The 23,604-nt window shown below is 42.6% G+C and overlaps 1 protein-coding gene and 1 long non-coding RNA gene across 2 annotated transcripts in view; one reads left to right on the top strand and one right to left on the bottom strand.

The window, feature by feature from the left end:
• LOC105921235 (integrin alpha-11) overlaps nt 1–23,604 on the bottom strand; it is a 226,260-nt gene that overhangs the window by 16,720 nt on the left and 185,936 nt on the right. Inside the window, exons 23-27 of the mRNA XM_036130878.1 lie at nt 23,143–23,226; nt 21,712–21,811; nt 10,343–10,456; nt 888–974; nt 680–790 (exon numbers count right to left, since the gene is read on the bottom strand). Of these exons, the coding sequence (XP_035986771.1) occupies nt 680–790; nt 888–974; nt 10,343–10,456; nt 21,712–21,811; nt 23,143–23,226 (496 nt within the window). The remainder of the gene's footprint in view (nt 1–679; nt 791–887; nt 975–10,342; nt 10,457–21,711; nt 21,812–23,142; nt 23,227–23,604) is intronic.
• On the top strand, nt 16,048–16,406 carry LOC118560132. The gene is made up of 3 exons (XR_004929104.1): nt 16,048–16,092; nt 16,183–16,280; nt 16,373–16,406. It is a non-coding gene; the product is annotated as an uncharacterized LOC118560132 (long non-coding RNA).

The following is a 23,604-nucleotide window of genomic DNA, read 5'->3' on the forward strand; positions in this document are numbered from 1 at the left end:
TTACATATAAATCACAAATGTCATGTTTTTTATTCCACCAATGACAGGATATATTTGTAACAACACCCTTTATAATAGGGTTATAACTTGTTATATTTCAGAGTAGAAGACTGTGTATTAATTTTCCTTTAAAACAAAACAGTAACACTGGATGCAGATTTCTGTTAGAAATTGTCTGATTAACTACACAGTGCAGCAGAATTCTGGCATTCTGACATTTGTTTGCACAAAATCAAACAAATTTGGTTCTTGATTGGATATCCTTATAACTGAATATTGCGTCAACCTTTTTAATTTCAAATTAAAGGTTAGAGTGACATCACGTGGTAACCATGAGAAATTGGGTTCAGCATAGATCTTTGATAAAAATAGAACTCTTAAAAATAAAATCCACACAGAAACATTGCCAGACAATCTCCATCCAGGTTCCACAGCAATAACTAACTCTCAATGCACTGAGTAGATGTAGTACTTGCTTGTCTCATTATCTTCCAAATCACGTCTTTACAGTGCTTTAGGTTCAAATGTGTGCAATATTTATGACCTCTAGAGGCAAAAGTATCTAAGTTTGCTCCGATAGTGTTTCTGAATGAAATATTCCCACCGTGATATCCTGGTAAATCAGCTTTAATCTTTCTTGTCTGTGAAAAGAAAGAGTAAATCAAATCTGGTAACTTACAGCATGGAGAACAGGTAGCTGAAATCTTCCTTTGAACGTAAGTTTCAGCCCCTCGGAGGGTGAGAGGCCGAGCCTGCACTGTAGTGGTATGCTCACACTGTTACTGGAGTTCTACACAAAGTGCATACAGAAGCAAACACAGAAATAATAAAACTAATGAGTGGGGTTTCACTTTAAAGAAGACAAAAAAAGAAAAGTCCACTCTTACCAACTGAGACAGATGAGTTAGGTCCTCTGATTTAATTAGAGTGATCGTTTTATTGGGAGGTAGCTTGCAGCTGGATTCAGTTCCCTGCTGAGAAAAAGAAAGTAAAAGCTAACAGTAAGATATGTAGACGACAGTATGGGTCACAACCTTGCATACGCGCGCACGCACGCATGTACACGACAGTGGCGCAGAAGTTAGGGAGGTTGTCCTGCAATTGGCGGGTTGCCGGTTCGATCCCCCGCTCTGACTGTCTCTGTTATTGTGTCCTTGGGCAAGAAACTTCACCAGCATTGCCTGCTGGCGGTGTTCAGAGGGCCCAGTGGCGCCAGTGCATGGCAACCTCGCCTCTGTCAGTCTGCTCCAGAGCAGCTGTAGCTACTAACATAGCTCACCACCGTCAGCATATGAATGTGTGTGTAAATGGGTGAATGATTAAACTGTTGTGTGAAGCGCTTTGGGGGTCGTCAAGACTAGTTAAACCACTATACAAGCCATTTACACACACACACATTCATTCATTTTCATTGCTTTCTATGCTGAACCAAACCCTGAACCTAAAGTCACAGGTTATCCCTAAACCTAAGCATTAGCCCCATTTGCATTGTGTGGAATTTGCAGAATGTCCTCACAATGCCAATTGTCCACAAAACGTTGGTCTACATAATGATCGACATACAATGTGCATGAACACACACACGCAAATGCTTTGAATGGAATAATCAGCTGCCAAGTAACTTTTTTCCAAGGTGGGAGGAGTGAAAAAAAGATCTACAGGGACAAGAAGAAATAAATATTATCTCTAGATATTACCATCCTTTAGCAACATCGTAAGAATGGAACTTAATAACTTTCCCAAGGCTGAATCTTACTGCCACACTCATCTCAACAAGACTGACCATAATTTTAAAGATAGCTTGGGAAAAAAAGATGACCTTTTTGTTTCAAAAGGAAAACATGCTAGTTTCTGGTGTAAAGTAAAGCCAGCATTGCCAGTTGTTCTGCTGTGGACATGTTAGTTGCTAATCCTGTTCAGAAACTCTTTTTGTTATACTGGGTGAAATGGTCCTTCCATCCTGAAAGTACTCAATACAGGAGGTTAAAAATGTATCTCTGTGAAAGCTGCAGGCCTGTAGAAACTCCAACTCCAAAGAAACAACTTCTTCCGTTTGGTCTCAAGGGCAGGGATTTGTCAGAGTTTTGGTCCTGCTCTTACCTCCCTCTGTCCCTCAAGTTATGGGGGTATCACCTTATCTATTGGTTGTCCCACATGTAAGTCATTTTGACGCGTCCATGTAACGGCAGTCTGCGTGCATGTTCCTTGTTAGTTTCCGCTTGCTGGGCTGCTGTATTCGGTTAGCTTAGAGATTAGCTTCAGTGTTAGCCATTCATCGTAGCGCAGCTGCTCTCACCGTATACTTTGAAAACTGGTGAGAGTCGCAAGAAGCAAACCGCGTACAAGTTTATGAGAAGAAGAGGAAGGCCTCTATAGAAAGAAAATAGGACCAGAGTGGTTTTGGGAGATTTTTTTGGACACAATCCACCTGAGGAGCAGAAGGAGCAAGGTAAGATGGTAAGACTGCGCATGTGCAGTTATTCAAAAAAGGAGTTAGGGAAACTTCCAGAAAAATCACAGACTCTACATTTAAGTTGTTTAATTTTGTTTGTTACTTCATGCATGGTTCTGTTCCTTGTTGCATAATGTTGTGGGAGCGTAAATGTTTGGTGATCTGGTAACAAGTATGACCCTGTAAGGAGGTTGAGCCCAGTAATCTGTATAAGGCAGCGTTTGTCATGCACTCCCGAATGCTGAATTGGGTCCTGTTCAAGCTGCAATAATGCTGACTCCAGTTTGCTAAATTCCATGTTTGTTCACCCAAAGGTCTACATGTTTGTAGATGCTCTGAAATGAAGAAATGCATAACCGGACCCATCTGAGATTCTTGTGTAATTTTTTTATGTTAACAGGTGCTACACAGAAATTCTACAAGACTGTAGCGCTATCTGGGGCTAAAGCCTATTAGTTGTGTGATAACTGTACACTGCAAGCCGAAATTTTCCAACTTTAAAACATTTTTAAAAGTAAAGCTTAAAGTGTCATGTCTTAAGGTAGCCTAATGCTAGTTACACCGAATTAAAATGTATTCTGGCTGATTTCACTACTTGTATCTGCCTTCTATAAACTAAGGCTGCACCATATATATATATATATATATATATATATATATATATATATATATATATATATATATATATATATATATATATATATGTGTATGTGTTATGAATATAATGATCAATTTGTTAAATCGAAACATTGTGGTCTTCATTATTTCATAAAACCGTGTCACATGTGAACCTTTAGGAACAGACTTTTTGCAGGAGTATTAAAGAGGTAAAATTAATAATATGAGAAAAAAAGTCCTAGGTCCGTCCGTCCGTCCGTCTTCTTCCACTTATCCGGGGTCGGGTCGCGGGGGTAGCAGCTTCAGTAGGGAGGCCCAGACGTCCCTCTCCCCGGCCACTTGGGCCAGCTCCTCAGGAGGAATCCCAAGGTGTTCCCAGGCCAGCCGGGAGACATAGTCCCCCCGGCGTGTCCTGGGTCTTCCCCTGGGCCTCCTCCCGGTGGGACGTGCCCGGAACACCTCTCCAGGGAGGCGTCCAGGAGGCATCCTGACCAGATGCCCGAGCCACCTGAACTGGCTCCTCTCGACGAGGAGGAGCAGCGGCTCTACTCTGAGTCCTCCCAAAATGACTGAGCCCCTCACCCTATCTCTAAGGGAGAGCCCAGACACACTACGGAGAAAACTCATTTCAGCCGCTTGTATCCGGGATCTCGTTCTTTCGGTCACGACCCAAAGCTCGTGACCATAGATGAGGGTAGGAACATAGATCGACTGGTAAATCGAGAGCTTCACCTTTTGGCTCAGCTCTCTCTTCACCACAACGGATCGGTACAGCGCCCGCTTCACAGCAGACGCTGCACCAATCCGCCTGTCGATCTCCCGCTCCATCTTCCCCTCATTCGTGAACAAGACCCCAAGATACTTGAACTCCTCCACTAGGGGCAGCACATCCTCCCCAACCCGGAGAAGGCACTCTACCCTTTTCCGGTTCAAGACCATGGTGTCGGATTTGGAGGCACTGATTTTCATCCCGGCCGCTTCGCACTCGGCTGCGAACCGCTCCAGTGAGAGCTGTAGATCACACCCTGATGAAGCCAATAGGACCACGTCATCCGCGAATAGCAGAGACGCAATCCTATGGCCACCAAAACGGATCCCCTCAACACCTTGGCTGTGCCTAGAAATTCTGTCCATAAAAGTTATGAACAGAATCGGTGACAAAGGGCAACCTTGGCGGAGTCCAACTCTCACCGGAAACGAGTCCGACTTACTGCCGGCAATGCGGACCAGACTCTGACACCGGTCGTACAGAGACCTGACAGCCCTTATTAAAGGGTCCGGTACTCCATACTCCTGGAGTACCCCCCACAAGATCCCCCGGGGGACACGGTCGAATGCCTTCTCCAGATCCACAAAGCACATGTAGACTGGTTGGGCAAACTCCCATGCCCCCTCAAGAACCCTGCTGAGGGTATAGAGCTGGTCCAGTGTTCCACGGCCAGGACGAAAACCACACTGCTCTTCCTGAACCCGAGATTCGACTATCCGACGGACCCTCCTTTCCAGAACCCCTGAATAGACCTTACCAGGGAGGCTTAAGAGAGTGATTCCTCTGTAGCTGGAACACACCCTCCGGTCCCCCTTTTTAAATAGGGGGACCATCACCCCAGTCTGCCAATCCAGGGGAACTGCCTCCCGATGTCCACGCAATGTTGCAGAGCCGCGTTAACCAACACAGCCCCACAACATCCAGAGCCTTAAGGTACTCAGGGCGAATCTCATCCACCCCCGGGGCCTTGCCACCGAGGAGCTTTTTAACAACCTCGGCAACCTCAGCACCAGAGATGGGAGAACCCGACCCAGAGTCCTCAGGCTCTGCTTCCTCAATGGAAGACGTGTTGGTGGGATTAAGGAGGTCTTTGAAGTATTCCGCCCACCGACGCACGACGTCCCGAGTCGAGGTCAGCAGCACACCACCCCCACTGTAAACAGTGTTGGTACTGCACTGCTTCCCCCTCCTGAGACGCCGGATAGTGGACCGGAATCGCTTCGAAGCCGTACGGAAGTCTTTCTCCATGGCCTCTCAGAACTCTTCCCACGCCCGAGTTTTTGCCTCGGCGACCAGCCGAGCCGCCTGCCGCTTCGACTGCCGGTACACATCAGCTGCTTTCGGAGTCCCACAGGCCAAAAAAGCCCGGTAGGACTCCTTCTTCAGCTTGGCGGCTTCCCTCACCGCTGGTGTCCACCAGGGTTCGAGGGTTGCTGCCGCGACATGCACCGACAACCTTGCGGCCACAGCTCCGACTAGCCACCTCAACGATAGAGCTGTGGAACATGGTCCATTCAGACTCAATGTCCCCCGCCTCCCTCGGGACGTGTTTAAAGTTCTCCCGGAGGTCGTAGTTAAAGCTCCGCCTCACAGGGGACTCTGCCAGACATTCCCAGCAAACCCTCACAGTGCGTTTGGGCCTGCCCGGTCGGACTGGCTTCCTTCCCCACCTTCGGAGCCAATTCACCACCAGGTAGTGGTCGGTGGAGAGCTCCGCCCCTCTCTTCACCCGAGTGTCCAAGACATACAGCCGCAGATCAGATGAAAAGGTGGGCCATTCCTCCCAACCACGCCCCTCCAGGTCCCACTGTCATTGCCCACGTGAGCGTTAAAGTCCCCCAGCAAAACGAGGGAGTCCCCAGGAGGGGCACTCTCCAGTACCCCTTCCAAGGACTCCAAAAAGGGTGGGTAATCTGAACTGCTTTTTGGCGCATAAGCGCAAACAACAGTCAGAACCCGTCCCCCCCACACGAATGCGGAGGGAGGCCACCCTCTCGTTCACCGGGGAAAACCCCAACGTGCAGCCACCGAGATGGGGGGCAACAAGTATGCCAACCCCAGCTCGGCGCCTCTCACCATGGGCAACTCCAGAGTGGAAGAATGTCCAGCCCCTCTCAAGGAGACTGGTTCCAGAGCCAGAGCGGTGCGTCGAGGTGAGTCCGTCTATATCTAGTCGAACCTCTCAACCTCACGCACAAGCTCAGGCTTGTGTGCGAGGAAGTCCTAAGTCAATAAAGTAAAAAAGAAAAAATAGTTGTGCTGTGATAGGCCTAGGCTGCTGGAGGACATCAGGGTCTAATTTTCTCACTCTACTGATTTCTACTGTTCTTCAGTCTACTGTTCTCCAGTTTTGCATTGTATTACATTGAAATGACTGCCGTCATTTCAGCTTTTAACTTTTGGCTCTCTCTCTTTTTCTTCATAGTAGGTACACCTGGTCTGGCGTTTTGTTAACTGTGACATCATCCAGAGAAGACGGCTCACCCGCTACTACCATCTAATGTAGAACAGATTACTAGATCAATGTGTGCTTCTGTGCTTTTTTTTTCTCTCTTGTTGTGTCTCTGCTCTGTCTTCTGTAACCCCAGTCGGTCGAGGCAGATGACCGTTCATACTGAGCCTGGTTCTGCCGGAGGTTTTCCTTCCCGTTAATGGGGAGTTTTTCTTCCCACTGTCGCTTCATGCTTGCTCAGTATGAGGGATTGCAGCAAAGCCATGTACAATGCAGACGACTCTCCCTGTGGCTCTACGGTTCCCCAGGAGTGAATGCTGCTTGTCGGGACTTTGATGCAATCAACTGGTTTCCTTATATAGGACATTTTTGACCAATCTGTATAATCTGACCCAATCTGTATAATATGATTGAACTTGATTTTGTAAAGTGCCTTGAGATGACATGTTTCATGATTTGGCGCTATATAAATAAAATTGAATTGAAAAATAAATTGAATTGAATTAGATTATTTAATTATTTTTATTCTTTACGAGAATAAATTCAGGAGAAGGAAGCTAAGGGGATACGAAAATAAACTTGTAATATTACAAAAACAAAAATACTACGAATACAAAGTATATTCAGAGATTAAAGTACCTCTGATACTGTTTAAGTGACTGAGTAACTGCAGATTTGCCACATTTAAGATGGCGGAGGCTCTGACGCATCGCAGCATAGGCAGAACCCGCCCAATGACGCGTCTACGTATATAATGTCTATGCTGCTGAAGATGGCCACTCTTATCTACCTGGATGTATTCTGGAGGACTGAATCGCTTCAGTCAGTGACGTCAGTCTGTGGGTCTGTCGCAGGGATGTGCAGAGACTATTGGAGGGGCAGGTGCTCAAAGTTAAAAGAGGGCACATGGGGTACGGATTTAAAGGCATACTAAATGAGTCATTTCAGGTCGAACAAAGTTTTCTCGGCCGCCCTGGTGGTCTGTGGGGGAAATACCGTACTTGCAATTGCAGGAGCCCTCGGTCCGCACCCACAGGCTCAGAAGTCTCGTGCAAGACCGCGAGAGTCGGTCTTGCTTTACGGCGAGAACTCCATGTGTTTTTGCCCTGCCATTCACTATATGCACACGCAAAAAGCAACAACAAAGAACCGCGTGTTAACGTCAAATAAACATGCAAGCATATCGAGTTTTTTTATTTATTTATTATTATTATTATTATCCTTTTTTATGTTGGCAGGCGGTAGCGTGAGTTTGATAGCGCTGCGGGAAACCCTGATGTTCATACTTTCACTGTGTTAGTCATTGTTTGTACTGCCGTTTTTTGACTTTTCGTTGCATTCGCCTGTCTGCTAAGCTCAAAACAACCGCGCCTGGCTTGACGGAGAAACCAGAACAGCTGAGCATCTTTATGACAGTGCACTTTTACTTTCGCCCTCTGGGGGGAGCCTCGCTGGAAAATCAACCCCGGTTGCATAGTATACCTTTAAAACACGATACAGAAACATACCTTGCTATACAACCGGCTGAAATGTACCAACCAAAACTATAAAGAATGTAACATGGAATCAAGGGCGTAGATTTGATTTGAACTTTGGTAGGGACACTATTGGTCCAAAGCTTCATTGATCCTACGCAATATGCATGCTCCTATTTTTTGATGCTTGATTTGAGCATTAGGATGCGTTTTGCCTGTCTAAAAAGAAAAGGCAGCATTATTTGCTACATTTATACAAATTTTATAAGCACGACACACACTAGATGCTGTTTGTTTATCTTTAAAGCATCACAGGATCTGATCAATGTCGAATTGGGACTTTTTCCCACTTTGAAAAAGTTTGCATTTGAACTTACCAGCAACAGAGACAGATGGTAAATACGTGCCTATTAAACCAAATATATTCAAAATATGTCTGTTGTCTAGATTTATCCTGTATTTTCTTTAGAAGATATGGAAATGTGTAGAGATAAACCCCACCCTTATTCTTTTTTTAATCTAAGATACTCTGTCTGCATCATAAAACACAGCAAAATTATACATTCAAGGGACTGCAAATAAATGTATTGTATTTACTTTGCACTGGAAGTAGAAGTGTGACTGACACTGACAGCATTTCAAATATTAAATTCAAACTTCAACAAATATACAACTGGGCTGTAGGTACTCTCTTTAGCCCATTTCATGTAATTTATCTTAACATTCCAAACACATTTCTTACATCATATATCTGAAGTGTAGATAACAGCTTCTCCTTACCTACATCCTCTCAGACAACTAATTATTTCCCTAACAATAGTGAGTTATCAATGTTTAAATGTGCATTACATCTTAATACATAAGGAGCATGGAGGACCCAATACTGTACTTTGAGTGAGTTTGGTGACACCAAAACTGAATTGTTACATGAGCTTGTCCATTTCATCATTCAAATGAGAACAACATACTATTGGGATATACTAGTATTAAACTTTAAGATATGTAAAGGCCACATCAACAGATTAAATAATTTTTACTTTTTTGGTGTACCAAATTACCCTTGTAATGATGAAATATGTTGTGGACTAAATCCCTGATGAGAATGTCTAGCTCTGCCTCTGGTTTGTACTCATTTACTAATGGACAGTGTGGAAACCTTTGTACAATAAAATCAATGTAAATGGTGTTCCTCGGTTTTATTTGTCTTTATTCTAATTATGTCTACAATCAATGAAAGCAACAATAACAACGAAATATGGTAAAAAGGAAACCCTCACCTTTTCTTTTTCAGGCAACTGTGGCTAAGAATCTGAAATTTTAATAGCCTACAGTCTTTGCTTTTCCATCTTTCCAGCAGTCTTCTGAACTCTTGCCTGGCATAGAATATTTAGTTTTATAAAACAGATTAGGTTTCTGTTGATAAATGCATATACTTCAGAATTAGATGCTATTTTGAGATGCTAATGTTGATTACTTACATTTCTCAAGTTCCACAAATCCAAACAGTCTCTCTTGCTTCTTTACAGAACTGCACTCAGCAGCTTTCACCTATTTTAGTGCTGATAATATTTAGTTTTTTAACTGGGACTAGTTTTGTTGTCAAGTATTAATTGAGGTAACGGCAGTATCCCTGTATGAAATGAAATTTAAATCTTGCGCTCCAAGCAAACAGGCACGCACACACGCGCTAGAAATCAGAAAGAGGGAAGACGGGATTTAAGGCAGTACAACCAATCAGAGTGGAGTTTAAAAATAAAACACAGAGCACAGTCACGTATGCTGCCGATTTAAAGGGGCAGGCAGTCAGACAGCAGCAGCCGCGGAGCTGCGAGAGAAGAAGGGAAGAGTGAGGCACGTTATGTGGATCATGTAACCGGCCACGGTAACTGTGGCAATTTAGATCTAAATTATTATTATTTTGGACATGCAAACACACACAAACACACATACACACACATACATAAATAAAATAAATTAATAAAAAAAACACTGACAAAAGGGCACTTTGGGTATCTAGGGGCAAAGGGGCAGGTGCCCAAGCCCCCTCCGCCCCTCTGCACGTCCCTGGTCTGTCGGAGCAGTGAGAGAAGTTTCGTCTCCTTTTCTGTTTCTCGACGTTTTCTTGCTCATGGTTTTTCACGTGCTTAGATAAATTTGTTGTGTTTCCACTGCATTTAACCGGCTTTTTCACAAAACATACAGCTTGATTTCATTTAATATCATAATAAAGCCATATAAAGCCAAACGCCGCTTATTCCCCTCTTCATGTTTTTCCGCTGTGCGGTCTCTCCCAGTCTGAACAGGAGCCGCGTGGTTGTTTGTGTGTTGAGTGAAGAGAAGCTGAGTGGGCGGGCCAGAGTGAGCCTGCGTGCTGATTTGCTGGTGCCACTGAGCCATGTACGAGAGGGGAGGGGGAGCAGCAGAGAGCCGTGACACACAGACTGCTGCTGCAGTTTAATTTTAATGATCAGAGGGTCCGTTTTTGGCCCCCCCATGTCCTGGGCCCGGCAGGGACAACTGACCCGTTTGTTCCCCCCCCTGTCGGCGGGCGTGTCTGGTAATATAACTTAAATTACCTCTTCAATGCTGTAGTTTGTTATGTCCACCAGCTGGTTGCCCTCCTTGGTCACAGCCCAGATATCAGCATTAAACAGGATGTCCTTTACAAAGAAGATGCCCAGATTCTGAATCTAAACAGAGTAAATTATACATGATGTAAATGTATATTTAAGATACAGTCCCAGTTGGAGTTGACATTCCAAAAATGAGTTTCATATTAAATGTGGGTGATTTATTATTCAGTTCAATTAAAATTTTCTTACATAATTTACAGCCATTTTAACCATTCTTTTCCCCAGTGTGTCCAGATTATACAACAAACAATCACATCCTTTTTTGGAGACATCAAAAAGCTTTTTGTATCATGTTGGCAAGATATTTGTATACTCCTAGTAGAATTTGTATTCAGGGATGGGTAAAATACCCCAAAATTATTGTCAATTAAGAGTAGCATTACTTTATATAGTGTATATTTATACTCAAGTAAAACGTAGCCATCCAAGAAATTACTAAAGTAAAGTTAAAAAGGTACTTAGTAAAAAGGCAACCAAGCACTGAGTAACATCTGATTTAATATTTAAAAATAAACAAAAATATAAAGTTAGGTGAAAATTCTGACATATTAAAGACTAAATAAAAAATATTAATACAAATAAGTAACATCTTTAAAATAACCAATTCAGGGAAAAGAAATGCTTTTCCAAATAAATGTTTTTCAACATAAAATGTAGAAATACAATATTTACAACAGGCAATGTATATAAACGCAACATCTAAAAAAAATTGTATTTCATAAAAACTTTTAGATTTTTTGTCACTCATTTCAGAAAGTGAAGCCCATATATATTTTCATTACGCAGAGTGAAATATTTCAAGCCTTTATTTTTTGTAACTGGTGGTTGATGGTTAAGACTTAAAGATGACAAAAACTCAAAACTTAGTATGTCAGAAAATTAGAATATTACATATCAATAAAAATAATATTTAAAACAGAAATGTCAGGCTTCTGAATATTATGCTCATTTATACAGTCTCAATACCAGGTTGACCTCCTATTGCATGAATTACTGCATCAATAGGCGTAGCATAGAGGGGATCAGCCTGTGGTTCTGCTGAGGTTTTCTGGAAGCCCAGATTGCTTTGATTGCTGCCTTCAGGTCATTTGCATTGTTGGGTCTGGTGTCTCTCATCTTCCTCTTGACAATACTTCATAGATTCTCTATGGGGTTCAGGTCAGGCCAGTTTGCTGACCAGCCATGCAGAAAAACACCATAGTCACTGAACCAACTTTTGGTACCTTTGGCAATGTCCAAGTCCTGCTGGAAAATTAAATCAGTATCTCCTTGTCGGCAGAAGGAAGCGTGAAGTGTTCTAAAATGTTCTGGTAGATGACTATGTTGACTATGGACCAGAACCAGTAGATGACATGGCACCCCCAAATCATCACCGGTCCCAAGGGCAAATCTTGTTTACCATCTAAGTGAACAATGTTTGCCAGGATGGACACCAATTACCATTTTTATGCTGATGATATGGTTATCTACAGCTTTGCAAAAACTTGTAATGCCAGTGTCTCTACATTACAAAATGCTTTTAACATAGTTCATAACATGTTACAACTGGATCTTAATTTAAATACAAATAAGATCAATAGCAATCTGAAGAGAAGTCCTCCAATTGTCACTTTTCAAAGGGCAGAAATCGAAAGAAATATTTTATTAAATATCTAGGTATTTGTAATTGATGTCAACCTTAGTTTTAAATGACATGTTGAACATGTGGTTAGGAAACTGAAAATTGTCTTCTCTATCAGCAATAGCTTATGTTTTTCTTTCAAAACAAAAAGCAAACTTCTAGCTGCAACATTTACACCCATTGTGGATTATTGTGATCTTATTTATATGAATGCTCCAACTCAAGTATTGAAACTACTGTACTCTGTTTATCATGCCTTATTGAGGTTTTCACAAACTGTATTCCTTGCACACACCACTGTGAACTTTACACACGTGTGGGCTGGCCAGCACTAGAAAGTCGACAGGACTATATTCTTTACGTACACAAGACTTCCTGCTACTGTTTGTACCGTTGTGCTATTATTACGCACTGTTGTAAGTTATTTAATGTTAGCCCAAACAAGGATTTAAAGATTCAAATATTCTTTATTGTCACTTCATGTTGCCATGGGGAAATTTCTTTTTGGCCACTCCAGCTACGAGTACACATGAAAGACAAATAAACAAACAGGCAATGAACAAGGGTTACTGTACTTTTTTCATTATAGCGTTCAAACGATTAAAAAATAAAAAATATGAAGATTCAAAAGTTTGAATGAACTAGTTGTCCTTCATGAGTCACAGGTAACAAATAATGAAGTAATAAGGTGCTTTTGTGCAATGATGATTTGACGCCTTATTTACAGAAGTGTGCATTTAGATATTCTGAGATATGAGGCAAATAGGCAATTAAAGTGATTGTAATGTATGATGGGCTAGTAACAATGGGGTGATTTTTAATGTGTTGGACTGCAGTCTCCTATCAGGGGGCGATAGCCCTCACAGCTCTTGGGAAGAAGCTGTTTCTAAGTTTATTTGTTCTGGCTTTAATGCTTCTGAAGCATTTACCTGATGGGAGGGGGGCAAACAGTGCATTGCCTGTGTTATGCCATCGCATCATGGCAAAATTCAGTTTGAATTCTGAACATGTGACATTGGAAACAAAATGGATTGGGAGCAGAGGGATTTTTACACATTCAGGCAGAGACAGCCCCTCACAGCAGGGAAGCCCTGCCATGAGAGCAGACCCCAGACACTCAGTCTCACACACACGCTCCACTTCCGCCTGGGACCCTGGAGGAGCGAGCAACCATGCAGGCCTCACGGGGCCCAAAAGACCCACGAGCTGAGTAAAAATGTGCCTCCTTGAAACTCAGTTCCTGCTGTTTTGTTGGGACAGCAATGGGGAGAAACTCGTCCTCTGGACCAACGTATCCCCTGCCTTCCACTGCTCTTCCTTAGATGGCCAAAGTGAACCGAACTCACACTAGGCACCGACAGGTTTGGCAGAGGATGAGCAGGGAGAGGTACATGGTTTGTTTGGAAAACTTGTGTAATGCCTATGTGGTGGGATGGTGTTCCACCCTCTCTAATTGGTACCAGGTGCAGCAAGAGGTGTGCTGTTGATTGGTGGGCGGGGTTAGAGGGCTTTATAGCTGTGCAGGCCACTGTGAGGTGCATGTGTTGTTATTCCCCCTACTACGTCGGCTGCCCAAGTGGCTGGTGTGCTGGATCCACTCATCTGAAGTTGTAAGTGCCATTTGTGCCATCTCTGACTGGCATTGTGGTTGGCTTCTGGTGCTACCACCTGCTGTGCGTTTCTGCAGTGTTTCTCTGCTGGTGTTAGCGGCTGCGGCTGGGGGTTGTTGCAGCGGGCGGCTTCCATCTAGCGCTCGCCTGCTGATCTGCTTCCTCCCTGGTCAGCTGTCTCCCACTCCTGGGTAAGCTAACTTATTTACATTTTAATTTACCTTACCTGATGCTAGAATAAATGAGTGTTCTGTTTTACACTGCATGAAAAGTGTGATTTCCGTCACTATGCGGCACTGTAGATTGTCGTGGAAGTTCAGGTTAACGGCTGTTCACGGTAATTTGCAGTCAACACCGAAAACTGCCATGAATTGTCAGAAATGGGGTACCGCGCGCGAGCTATTTTTAGAAACACAACGTCACGATGACGTCACATCACGTGGTACGCAGTGGGGCAAACTCCGGAAACCCGCCGCTGTTTCGCTGTAAAAGAGACGTGCGTTAGCCTAGGTTTTACTCGTTAAAACGACTGCTTTTTCCAAATCTAAGACCATGGTTTTTAAACATTGTTGCTATGGAACGTGCAACAGCGACTCGAGTTACGCTGATCGGCCGCATATGAAGGATGTTTTCTTCAAGACTGCCAAGGAGAAATGTGTGCGCTGGGACCGGGGCGGTCGGCCTACACAACAGTTCAACCCGGAAAAAGTTACCAAATTCAAGTACATATGTAGCAAGCATTTTGTCGGAGGAAAGGGCACAACCGAAGAACATCCTGACCCAATTCCAGCGACATCAAGTCAAGGTAAGAGTATTTTGGTGGCCGACATGTTAATAAAGTAGCGCCTGCTACCATGACAGCATATAGGCTATCATGGTAGCAGGCGCTAACATGATAGCCTACTACCAGGATTGCTTACTCAAAAACATTTCAAATGAGACAAACATTAAACATATACCCATTCCTGGACGGTGATTGCAAACAACAAAAAAAAAAACGGCCGACACTGCCATGATCGCCGCGCAGGAAAAAAAAAAACAAAGCTTACCGTTCATCAACTCGGCCAGTTTTCCAGTCTTTTTAAGCCCTCGAACCTCAAGCCATCGTTTGATCTGAAGGTTGGTGTGTTCTTCGACAGTGCGACCAGTAAACCGTGTGCCTGGGACATCGTCTTGGGAAAGTTTAACGGCTGTAAAGTCGGTCATATCGCTGTTTCTGTTGCGCTTGTAATAGCTGGGTTATCCGTGCGTTCTCTCCTGTATGCCCTACCTAAGCGGCAAAAGGGGCGTTGAGACGGTGACGTCACGTGCGCGGTACCCCATTGACGTGGCAGTTGTCCCCCCATGACCCCCCTCCTCCTAATTCTAGGGGAGGCTTTAACATGTAAATGAAAATGCTGTGAGCTATACAAACGCAAATCAGTGTTGCAGGGGGAAGTTTCGCCTTTAGCAAGACAGAGCCACATTTCACAGACTTGATGCACAGAAGAAGTGATGTGATGGCATTGTCAGAAATCTTGAAGGTTGATTGCCATGACAAAAGCATCATGGCCAGAAGTTTCATCAACAAGTCTCCTGGTTTTTCACTTGTGGACTGATCACTTCGTAAAATGTGTTATTTAGTTAGAAGTTATAAATTTACTGAAGGCTGTGGCTGGAAATAATTGGGGTGCAGATAGACAATCATTATTAAACATATATAAGGCTCTCATGAGATCAATAATACATTATGGCAGTTTTATTTATGGAGCAGCAGCTAAAACAACATTACAAAGAATAGATAGATTACAAAGTAGGGCTTTACGTATATGCACAGGAGCAGTGAAAACAACACCTATCAACGCTTTTTTAATAGAGACTGGAGAAACTCCACTGGAATTCAGAAGAATGAAATTAGGTTTAGTATATTGGATGAAAATTAAAAGTAGTATGGATGAAAATGTAACTTCAACAATTTTACAAACTTGTTGGGAATAAAAGGACATGCCAAGAATGGTGTCTTAAAGGATAATTGGGAAATAAAGGAAATATAAAGGATATTTATAGATTAAGGAAAGCATTATTTATTTATTATTTATTATCTTCAGAATACAAAATTAACAAATAGAATTTAATAGATGTAAAACAGTGTTGCTACACACTCATTAACAGTAGGTGGCGGTATGCACCTTAAATTTGCTTGCGATCCGCCATGATAGAAGAGAAGAAGACGAAGAAGAAGAAGAAAAAAAACGTGCTGAGCGCTCCGCTACTTTGTGTTCATGTCCTCTTCTGAGCCTGAAGATGAAATAAAACCACAACTGCTGGTAAGTGATCAATGGCTGGACGACGTCTCGCGTTCAACTCGCCTTCAACTTGCAAGAACAAGCTTTATTAAAGTGTATTTTTTGTGATTCACAGTAAGCAGTACGCCGTCTTCACAACTCGGAGACAAATTGCAGGCGCTATGAACCGGAGCAAGGGTAAGATTTAAAGAATATGCTTTCATTCTGCGGTAAAAGGAAATAGATACGGATAGATACCGATCATAACTGTACATTTTGTTTTCACAGACTAAGCACGCCTCATAATGAGGCGGTGACCTCCTATTTGCTCTGAGCAATAACTGCAAATCCAGATTTACACGATGTTGATAAAGACGACATTGTGTGTAAGTGACTTGTTTTACTGTTTTCTCCTTCCTTGTTATTGTGACTTGCGTTTGATTTTTATTCATACCACTCTCATTTAATTGTTTTCCAGCCGCTTGTAAGACGTATTATGAGACGGTACGCAGGAGCTGAAGCTGCCAAGAGTTCAGCTCGGAGTCGAGCTAGAAGAAAGAGGGTAAGACTTTATTTGGTGACTATTTTTCAGGTGCATTGATAGATGTGTTGTGTCCATACGCAGTGCATCCCATCGCATAGTACTGATTCATTTTTTTTTTTGTTTGTTTGTTTTTTTTACAGCTGCTGGAATCGAGGCAGAGTGTGCAGTCGGAGGAGGAAGTGGAACTCTGGAAGTCCGCCACCATCGACCTCATGTCTGGTGAAGAAGATGGCGTCGTTGGCGGAGTCTCTGGATGGATTGTACGGCCGCCGTCATTTCGTAGGGTTGTGCGCAATTCTGTTCCCCCATGAAAATCTGTTTCCCCCGTGTCGGGAGTCAGTTTAATCGGCAACTGTTTACAAAATTGTAAAATAAAAATAAATAAACGAGATCTTCTTACGCTGTTTTTATTTTACAATTTTGTAAACAGTTGCCGATTAAACTGACTGTTACAACCTTGACATGATTATAGGACTTCTTTTACCGAGAAATGAACTAGAAGCGCCGGGAAAACCTGCTGCAAAGCGCGCTCCCGACACGGGGGAAACAGATTTTCACGGGGGAACAGAATTGCGCACAACACCGGATTTCTCTGAACTCTGTGTGAAGCTGCAGTCCCGGTTAGAGGCGACGCCGAAGTACAGAGCCACGTACAGCAGGCGTCTGCACATCGGACCTGCCTCAGAGAAAATGCTGCCAGCATTTACCTACAACCCCGAGGAGGCAAACGGACAGTTCACGGAGTTGTAGTTTTTGGATACGCATGTGTGGGCAGATCCTCGCGTTGTATATAGTTGTATTTGTTTTAATAAAGCTCTTTCTTTGCATAAACATCTTCCTGGCAAATGTTCATTTCCTCCATAAATTCATTCATGTCTTTGATGGTAGCCTAATAATAGTGTAGGATAACATGAATATACAGCATAATATGAATATATATATATATATATATATATATATATGCCAACCAATCACGAGTAAGAACATTCAAGCCTGGCCTGGCCACGTGTGGTTTTGCTGCCAATCACGAGCGATTTTACTTGTTTGAAATAGTGGTTTCAGCCAATACTGAGTAGGTTATTCAAGCCAGACCTGGCCAGCCGCGCGGGTTCGCTGCATTCATATGCTAATTAGGGCCATTAGTACAGCTGATCGCTCTCCACATACGTCATTGTCCGGTTCTGACAATTTGTGGCACTGACAAACGGCGACAAGCACGGGTTGCAAATTGTCGTCAACTGCCGAAAATGAGGGAGATCTGCGGTAGTTTACGGGGACGAAAATCTCACTTTTCATGCAGTGTTAGGCACCACATTGTTTGCCGTTGCAGCACTTTGGACGCTCTGCTGTCTTGTTTTGCCGGTGTTTGTTTGGGCCACTCTGGATGAAACTACTTGCTGCTTGGACCAGCTGAGTGGGCTGGCATGACTCTGTAGAAAGGCTATTAAAATTGGACAAAAGACCATTTGTTCCACCGTTTGGAGTGTTTTTTTTTTTTGTTTTTTTTTTACAGTGTCAGGATCCTCTGAGCTGTGGACTTGTTTCTGTTTATTGGCCTCACCTGTTGATCCCCTGATTAGCACCTGTATTTAAGTTCCTCTGTTTGTTTTTCCCGTTGTCGGGTCATTCTGGTCCTCCTGCGTTTGTGTTCTGCTTCAGTCTCCTGTGCTCCCAAGAAACTTGTAAGTTTAGCTTCATTAAAATATATTTTGTTTAACCCCATGTGCCTGCCTCGTTGCCGCCTAGGTCCTCGCCTCCCCAATCTTGACAGAAATGACCCGACCACGAGAGGGCCAGGCAACGGGGCTGGTAAGAATCGGGCTGCCTAATCAGCTCTGAAAGCAGCCTCTGGTGCAGCTGCCTCCTAGCCGCTCCGGGGCTCCTCCTGTCTTCCACCGCTCTGGCCAGCCCGATCCTTGGGACTCAATCGGGAGGACGCTCTCCTCCCACCATGAGCAACTTCGGTCGCTTGGGGAAGCAGCCGTCCGAGGTCTCCTCCGCACCCGAGCCGTCCGAGGTCTCCTCCGCACCCGAGCCGTCCGAGGTCTCCTCCGCACCCGAGCCGTCCGAGGTCTCCTCCGCACCCGAGCCGTCCGAGGCCTCTGCTCTTTCCAGTGCTTACAGGTTCTGCCGCTGGTCTCTAGGGTTTTGGCGGCTGGCTGAGCTGCAGCTTTGACTCCGGGGGCAGCGGGGGCTGCCGCTGGCTCTGCATTTCCGCCGCCGGGGTCGCCCACCTCGACGTCCGTCTCTGGCTCTAAAGTCGAGCAAGTTCTTGGTGTCGTTTTTTTTTTCCGTCCTTCCGAAGGCCCTCTCCGCCCGCCCTGACTGGGTTTTCTTTTTTGTTCTGGACATTGGTGGGCGTCTGGAATCCGCCCTTAACAGGGGGGTAATGTCAGGATCATCTAAGCTGTGGACTTGTTTCTGTTTATTGGCCTCACCTGTTGATCCCCTGATTAGCACCTGTATTTAAGTTCCTCTGTTTGTTTTTCCCGTTGTCGGGTCATTCGAGAAACTTGTAAGTTTAGCTTCATTATTCATATTCTTCATATTTTGTTTAACCCCATGTGCCTGCCTCGTTGCCGCCTAGGTCCTCGCCTCCCCAATCTTGACATACAGTTTGTTTATTATTGAAATTATTAATGTGTTTGCTTTCTTTTGTTTTGATTTACTAACTTGTTTTCTTTTGCATGGTATGTTTTGTTTGTTCATTTATTTTTTTTCTTTGGAATAATCGAAACTGTCTATTTCCTCTGCTCCCTTTTTTTTTCTCCAGGGACCAAGTAGTAGGCCTGAAGCCATGGGTTTTTAGAAAAAATGTTTTTTTTTGTTGTTTTTTTTTTAGAAAATTGCCTAATAAAATATTGTATGTTGGTCTGTGTTCTGGTGCATCTTGTTTTTAAACGATCCCCCCCCCCCCACCCCTCCTGGTCACACCTACATTGGGTTTTTAAACACAGGGAGCTTACCGACGTAGCTTCCGCTAGCATGTTGATATCATATTATTTCTGATGTAATTCAAGTGTGTTTTAATGGTTATAACAAGCATTATCTCTACAAGGGTTTTATACTCTGATGGGATATTGATGTTTGCGTTATCCGGCCCAATCGTTATTGCTAAAATAAAGCTAAAGCTTTTAAGGTTAGCGCCGAAAATCCGATAGCCAAAATGCTATTTAGCTTCTGGTAACTTCCAGTTCTGGATAGGCACGAAAAAGCTTGTGTCATATCATTTTATAGTGTTATGAGCATTATTACCACATTAATATGGAATATTAATGTCGATTTAAAGCCATTTTGTTTAACTTTAGGATTAGCCAATTTTAGCGACCGATCGCTACAGCGACCCCTAGCCTCCCGGAGGTATAATCGTATAAATTGAGCATCCCTAAACTTAATAATTTTACTGATCAAATCATTCTTTAAAATGTTATTTCTTCAAATGTTTTGTGTAACTCAGGATTTCCATTGTGAATGGGTTGAAACCCATGCCAAACGTTGTTCTAAACTAGTTAAGCCAATTTAACTCCATTCCATGTTCTTTAACTCATATCTGCAGTGAACTAGGATTCACTGCATTATTCTGATATCAACCACTTTTTTTGTCTTTTGTGTTGTTTTGCATGTGCATAGTTCCTTAGCTTAGCTTCTTTTTATCTTAATTTCGCTTAGTAGTTTAGTTAAGTTTCACTAGCCAAGCAGAGAGGATTTGTTGATTGAAATATAGTGTAATTCAGATAAACAGCATTATATAGTGATGTTCTCTGGATGTTCATTTTATTTCTGTTAATAAATTCTTGAACCTGAAGAGAAGTTGTCAGTCCTTATTCTATGTGTGTGCAGAGTTTGCTGTTAAAATATTGCCAGTGCTTGAATCATCCCTTTCAACTATTGTCCTGATATCAGCTCCCGGGCTCATATTCACCGGACAATACCTAACAGAGTTATTTATTAAACATTAAATAACTTTAAACAGTGTATAATTGCACAACACCTGGGCGGGTGGGATCAATGAAAATACGTCTGGCCCTTCTTTGGACTCGATCTACATAAAATGAGTCCAAATCCAGCAGGCGGCATTCCACAATCCCCTGCGCTGTTCTCACCATCCATGCTAAGTCCTTCCTCTCTTGCACTGTGCAAACCACACAGTTATGCTGGTACAAAACACACTCTCTATGGTAGCTCTATAGAAGTTCTTTAGCAGCTTAGTGGAAAGTCAAGTCCTTTTTAGTTTCCTGAGTTAGAAAAGCCATTGTTGGCCCTTCAGGTGAGAGGTGTTCATAGTCCAGCAGAGGTCAGAGGAGATGTGAATGTCCAGGAATCTAATTATGTCTACACGCTCCACCACCTCCCCCTGTCTGCAGAGAGAAGCATGTTCAGTCCTCCTGGACCTCCTGTAATCTATTCTTACCTCCTTGGTCTTACTCGTGTTCAGGATCAGATTGGTTTACAATGTACAATCTGATTTTATATTCCACTTTGCTGAAAGCACAACACCACTTTTTACTTGAATATTTAATCTATTTTACCTGAGTATTACATATCAATAACTCTGGCATTTAGTTTTACTTATATTTTTGGCATTTCTGATAAAGCTCATCCTCTGTTGCTTTAGAACAAACTACAAGTTTGATTAGCTTTTTTTTCACTACTATACATTGTATGTAACTCTACCACTGTCACGCCAAAATTTCCCCATTGTTGGACAATAGAGGAATTAATTTTCTTATCTTATGTTAAAACAGGGTAAAGTACTTCCGGTGAAAGTATATACCGTTTACTGATTATAGAAAATAAGCAGATAGAAAATAATACTTGAAGCATGATTGTTGTGTTCTTCACTCAGTGAGGATACTCATGTTGGGTAGAGTGGCCAGAAATCTTATTCAGATATGAGTCGCAATACTTCAGTGAATCTGCAGTATCTTACAAATGGATCCAAAAGACTTTTCCAACTCACATAAATATGCAGTTTTCCAGTTTTAGTGCTTTTTTTGTATTCATCAGTTCAATGAGAGTAGTCAAATAAGTTCTTCTTCATTTGGCAATGAGAGTCTACAATTATGATTAATGAGGGCCGCCTCAGTCTTATTGATACTAAAACAACCTAAAAAAAATGTTGAAGCAGTTTTCAGTCCTGTCTTATGTTGTTTCACTCACATTGCTGATTTTATTTTACCGTTTCTGGATCATTTGCTATTGGACACATATACACAATTTGTATCAACAATGCAAACAACCAAATCTTGAGAAAGTACACAAATCAAACTTACATCAAAGGTAATATTGAAGGTCGGTAAGGCTGTATTTGGTTCTTCTTTAGATGAAAAGTAAAAGCCAGGTCCGATCTCAAAATGCTGAGGATTTGGGTCTCTGTCAGGACACACACACACACACACACACACACACACACACACACACACACACACACACACACACACACACACACACACACACACACATCCTTGTTTATTGAAATAGTGAGGACCGTGCATTGACTTCCATTCATCTTCAAGCATTTCTATGACCTCACCCTAGCCGCCACCCTAACCCCTAACCTTTACCGGTTTATACCCAACCTTAACCCTAACCTAAACCCTAATTGACACAAAAAAGCCTAGCCCACAAAAAAGTGAGGACCTTTAACAAACTTTACTTCAAAGTCCTAGTAGTAGTAGTGAAATTAAACATTTTCTTGCTAGGCTGCAAGTACAAGGACACACACCCAGAAACACACAACCACATGCATTGTGGGGTCTTGAAGAGTCCAACATAAATTAACTGTCAAGCACTGACACATATGTTTTTCCTAAGGATCTAAAGATTCCTTCAAGCAGAGGAAACTGTAGATAGTTACTGATTATAAACTATGATTTCATCTGGTGAAACGAAAACAAATCTTGTCATATTTCATGTTTTGGAGTCTTTTGTCACCCACTGCGCTCCTCTCGAATCAGTTAATCATGCTCACCTGTGCCTACCTAACTAACTCCACCAGGACTCTCCAGGATTTAAACTCCTTCACAACCCACCAGAGTTGTCAGATTGTCTGAAGAAATCCAGCCCTCTTTGTTCAAGACAAGCCAAGCCAAGCAAGAATTATCACAACCTTACTTTCTGCCTTCTCGACCCCTGCTCTTTGCCTGTTCCAAGCCTGGATTCTACTAGTGTGACTTATTTAATGGTTTATAACCCTCGCCTTTTATCACGACTCCTCTTTGCTTGCCGGACTTGTATGTGTGACCAGAGATTGGATCCCGAGGACCTAGAACTCCACCTGCAGCTCACAAACAATCTAACGTATTAATTGTTCCATCTGGATTCACGCCCACAGGTTGGTCCATCGAAAACCAAATAAAATTTTGCCATTCTGCTATTACACAACCTCTGATCTTCCCTCTCTGCTCCAGATCTGTGGTGTTTCTGCATCCCAATGTCCTGAGCTTCTATTTTCCTGGGTTCTAAATAAAGAACGTTAATTGTTTGTTTTGGTGTGTTGGCAGAGTATTTTGGGTTCAAAGTTTCCTTGCATATTACATATCTAATAAGTCATAATAAGACTTTTATTAAAAAAAAGTTACAATAAATCACTTGTTAAACCAATGTTTAGCGCTAATTTTTAAATAAAACAAGACAAAGGCTAACTGCTCTTTTAGCATTTTTACTTTTTAATTACAAAATTATTTAAGTACCGTCTCACTCACCTGGTGAAGAGAAGGTCAGCTTGGTATTTTAAAGGGAGGATGATGTTATTGGTGTTGTCATCTGGGTATCCATCCTCACCCTCACTAATTAACACACAAAAGAATATATTTCAAATGATCCTAAAAGATCTAACATGAGTTATTCTTTAGATTGTAGTGTAAACAAGCCCATTTAAAGGAACTACATATTGTAAAATGATCTATACATTAATGAGAGTAATGAATTACCATGCAGTTCCCCCTCCCCATTCTGCAGCAAAATAATAGCAGCAGGTCAAGGTAAGTTTGACTACAAACTTATTCTAATGTTTCAGTTTAAATTGAACATTAACCTTCAAAGGTACCTATAAACAAATAGGATTTTAACCTTGATCAAAAGGAACTCGGGGTTTCAAGCACTTTAACAGTCTTCTAGGAGTTTGTTCCAGACATGTGGAGCTTAAGAACTGACTGCTGCTTCTT

This window comes from Fundulus heteroclitus, unplaced genomic scaffold (assembly GCF_011125445.2).
Source record: "Fundulus heteroclitus isolate FHET01 unplaced genomic scaffold, MU-UCD_Fhet_4.1 scaffold_39, whole genome shotgun sequence".
In the NCBI taxonomy this organism is placed as follows: Eukaryota; Metazoa; Chordata; class Actinopteri; order Cyprinodontiformes; family Fundulidae; genus Fundulus; species Fundulus heteroclitus.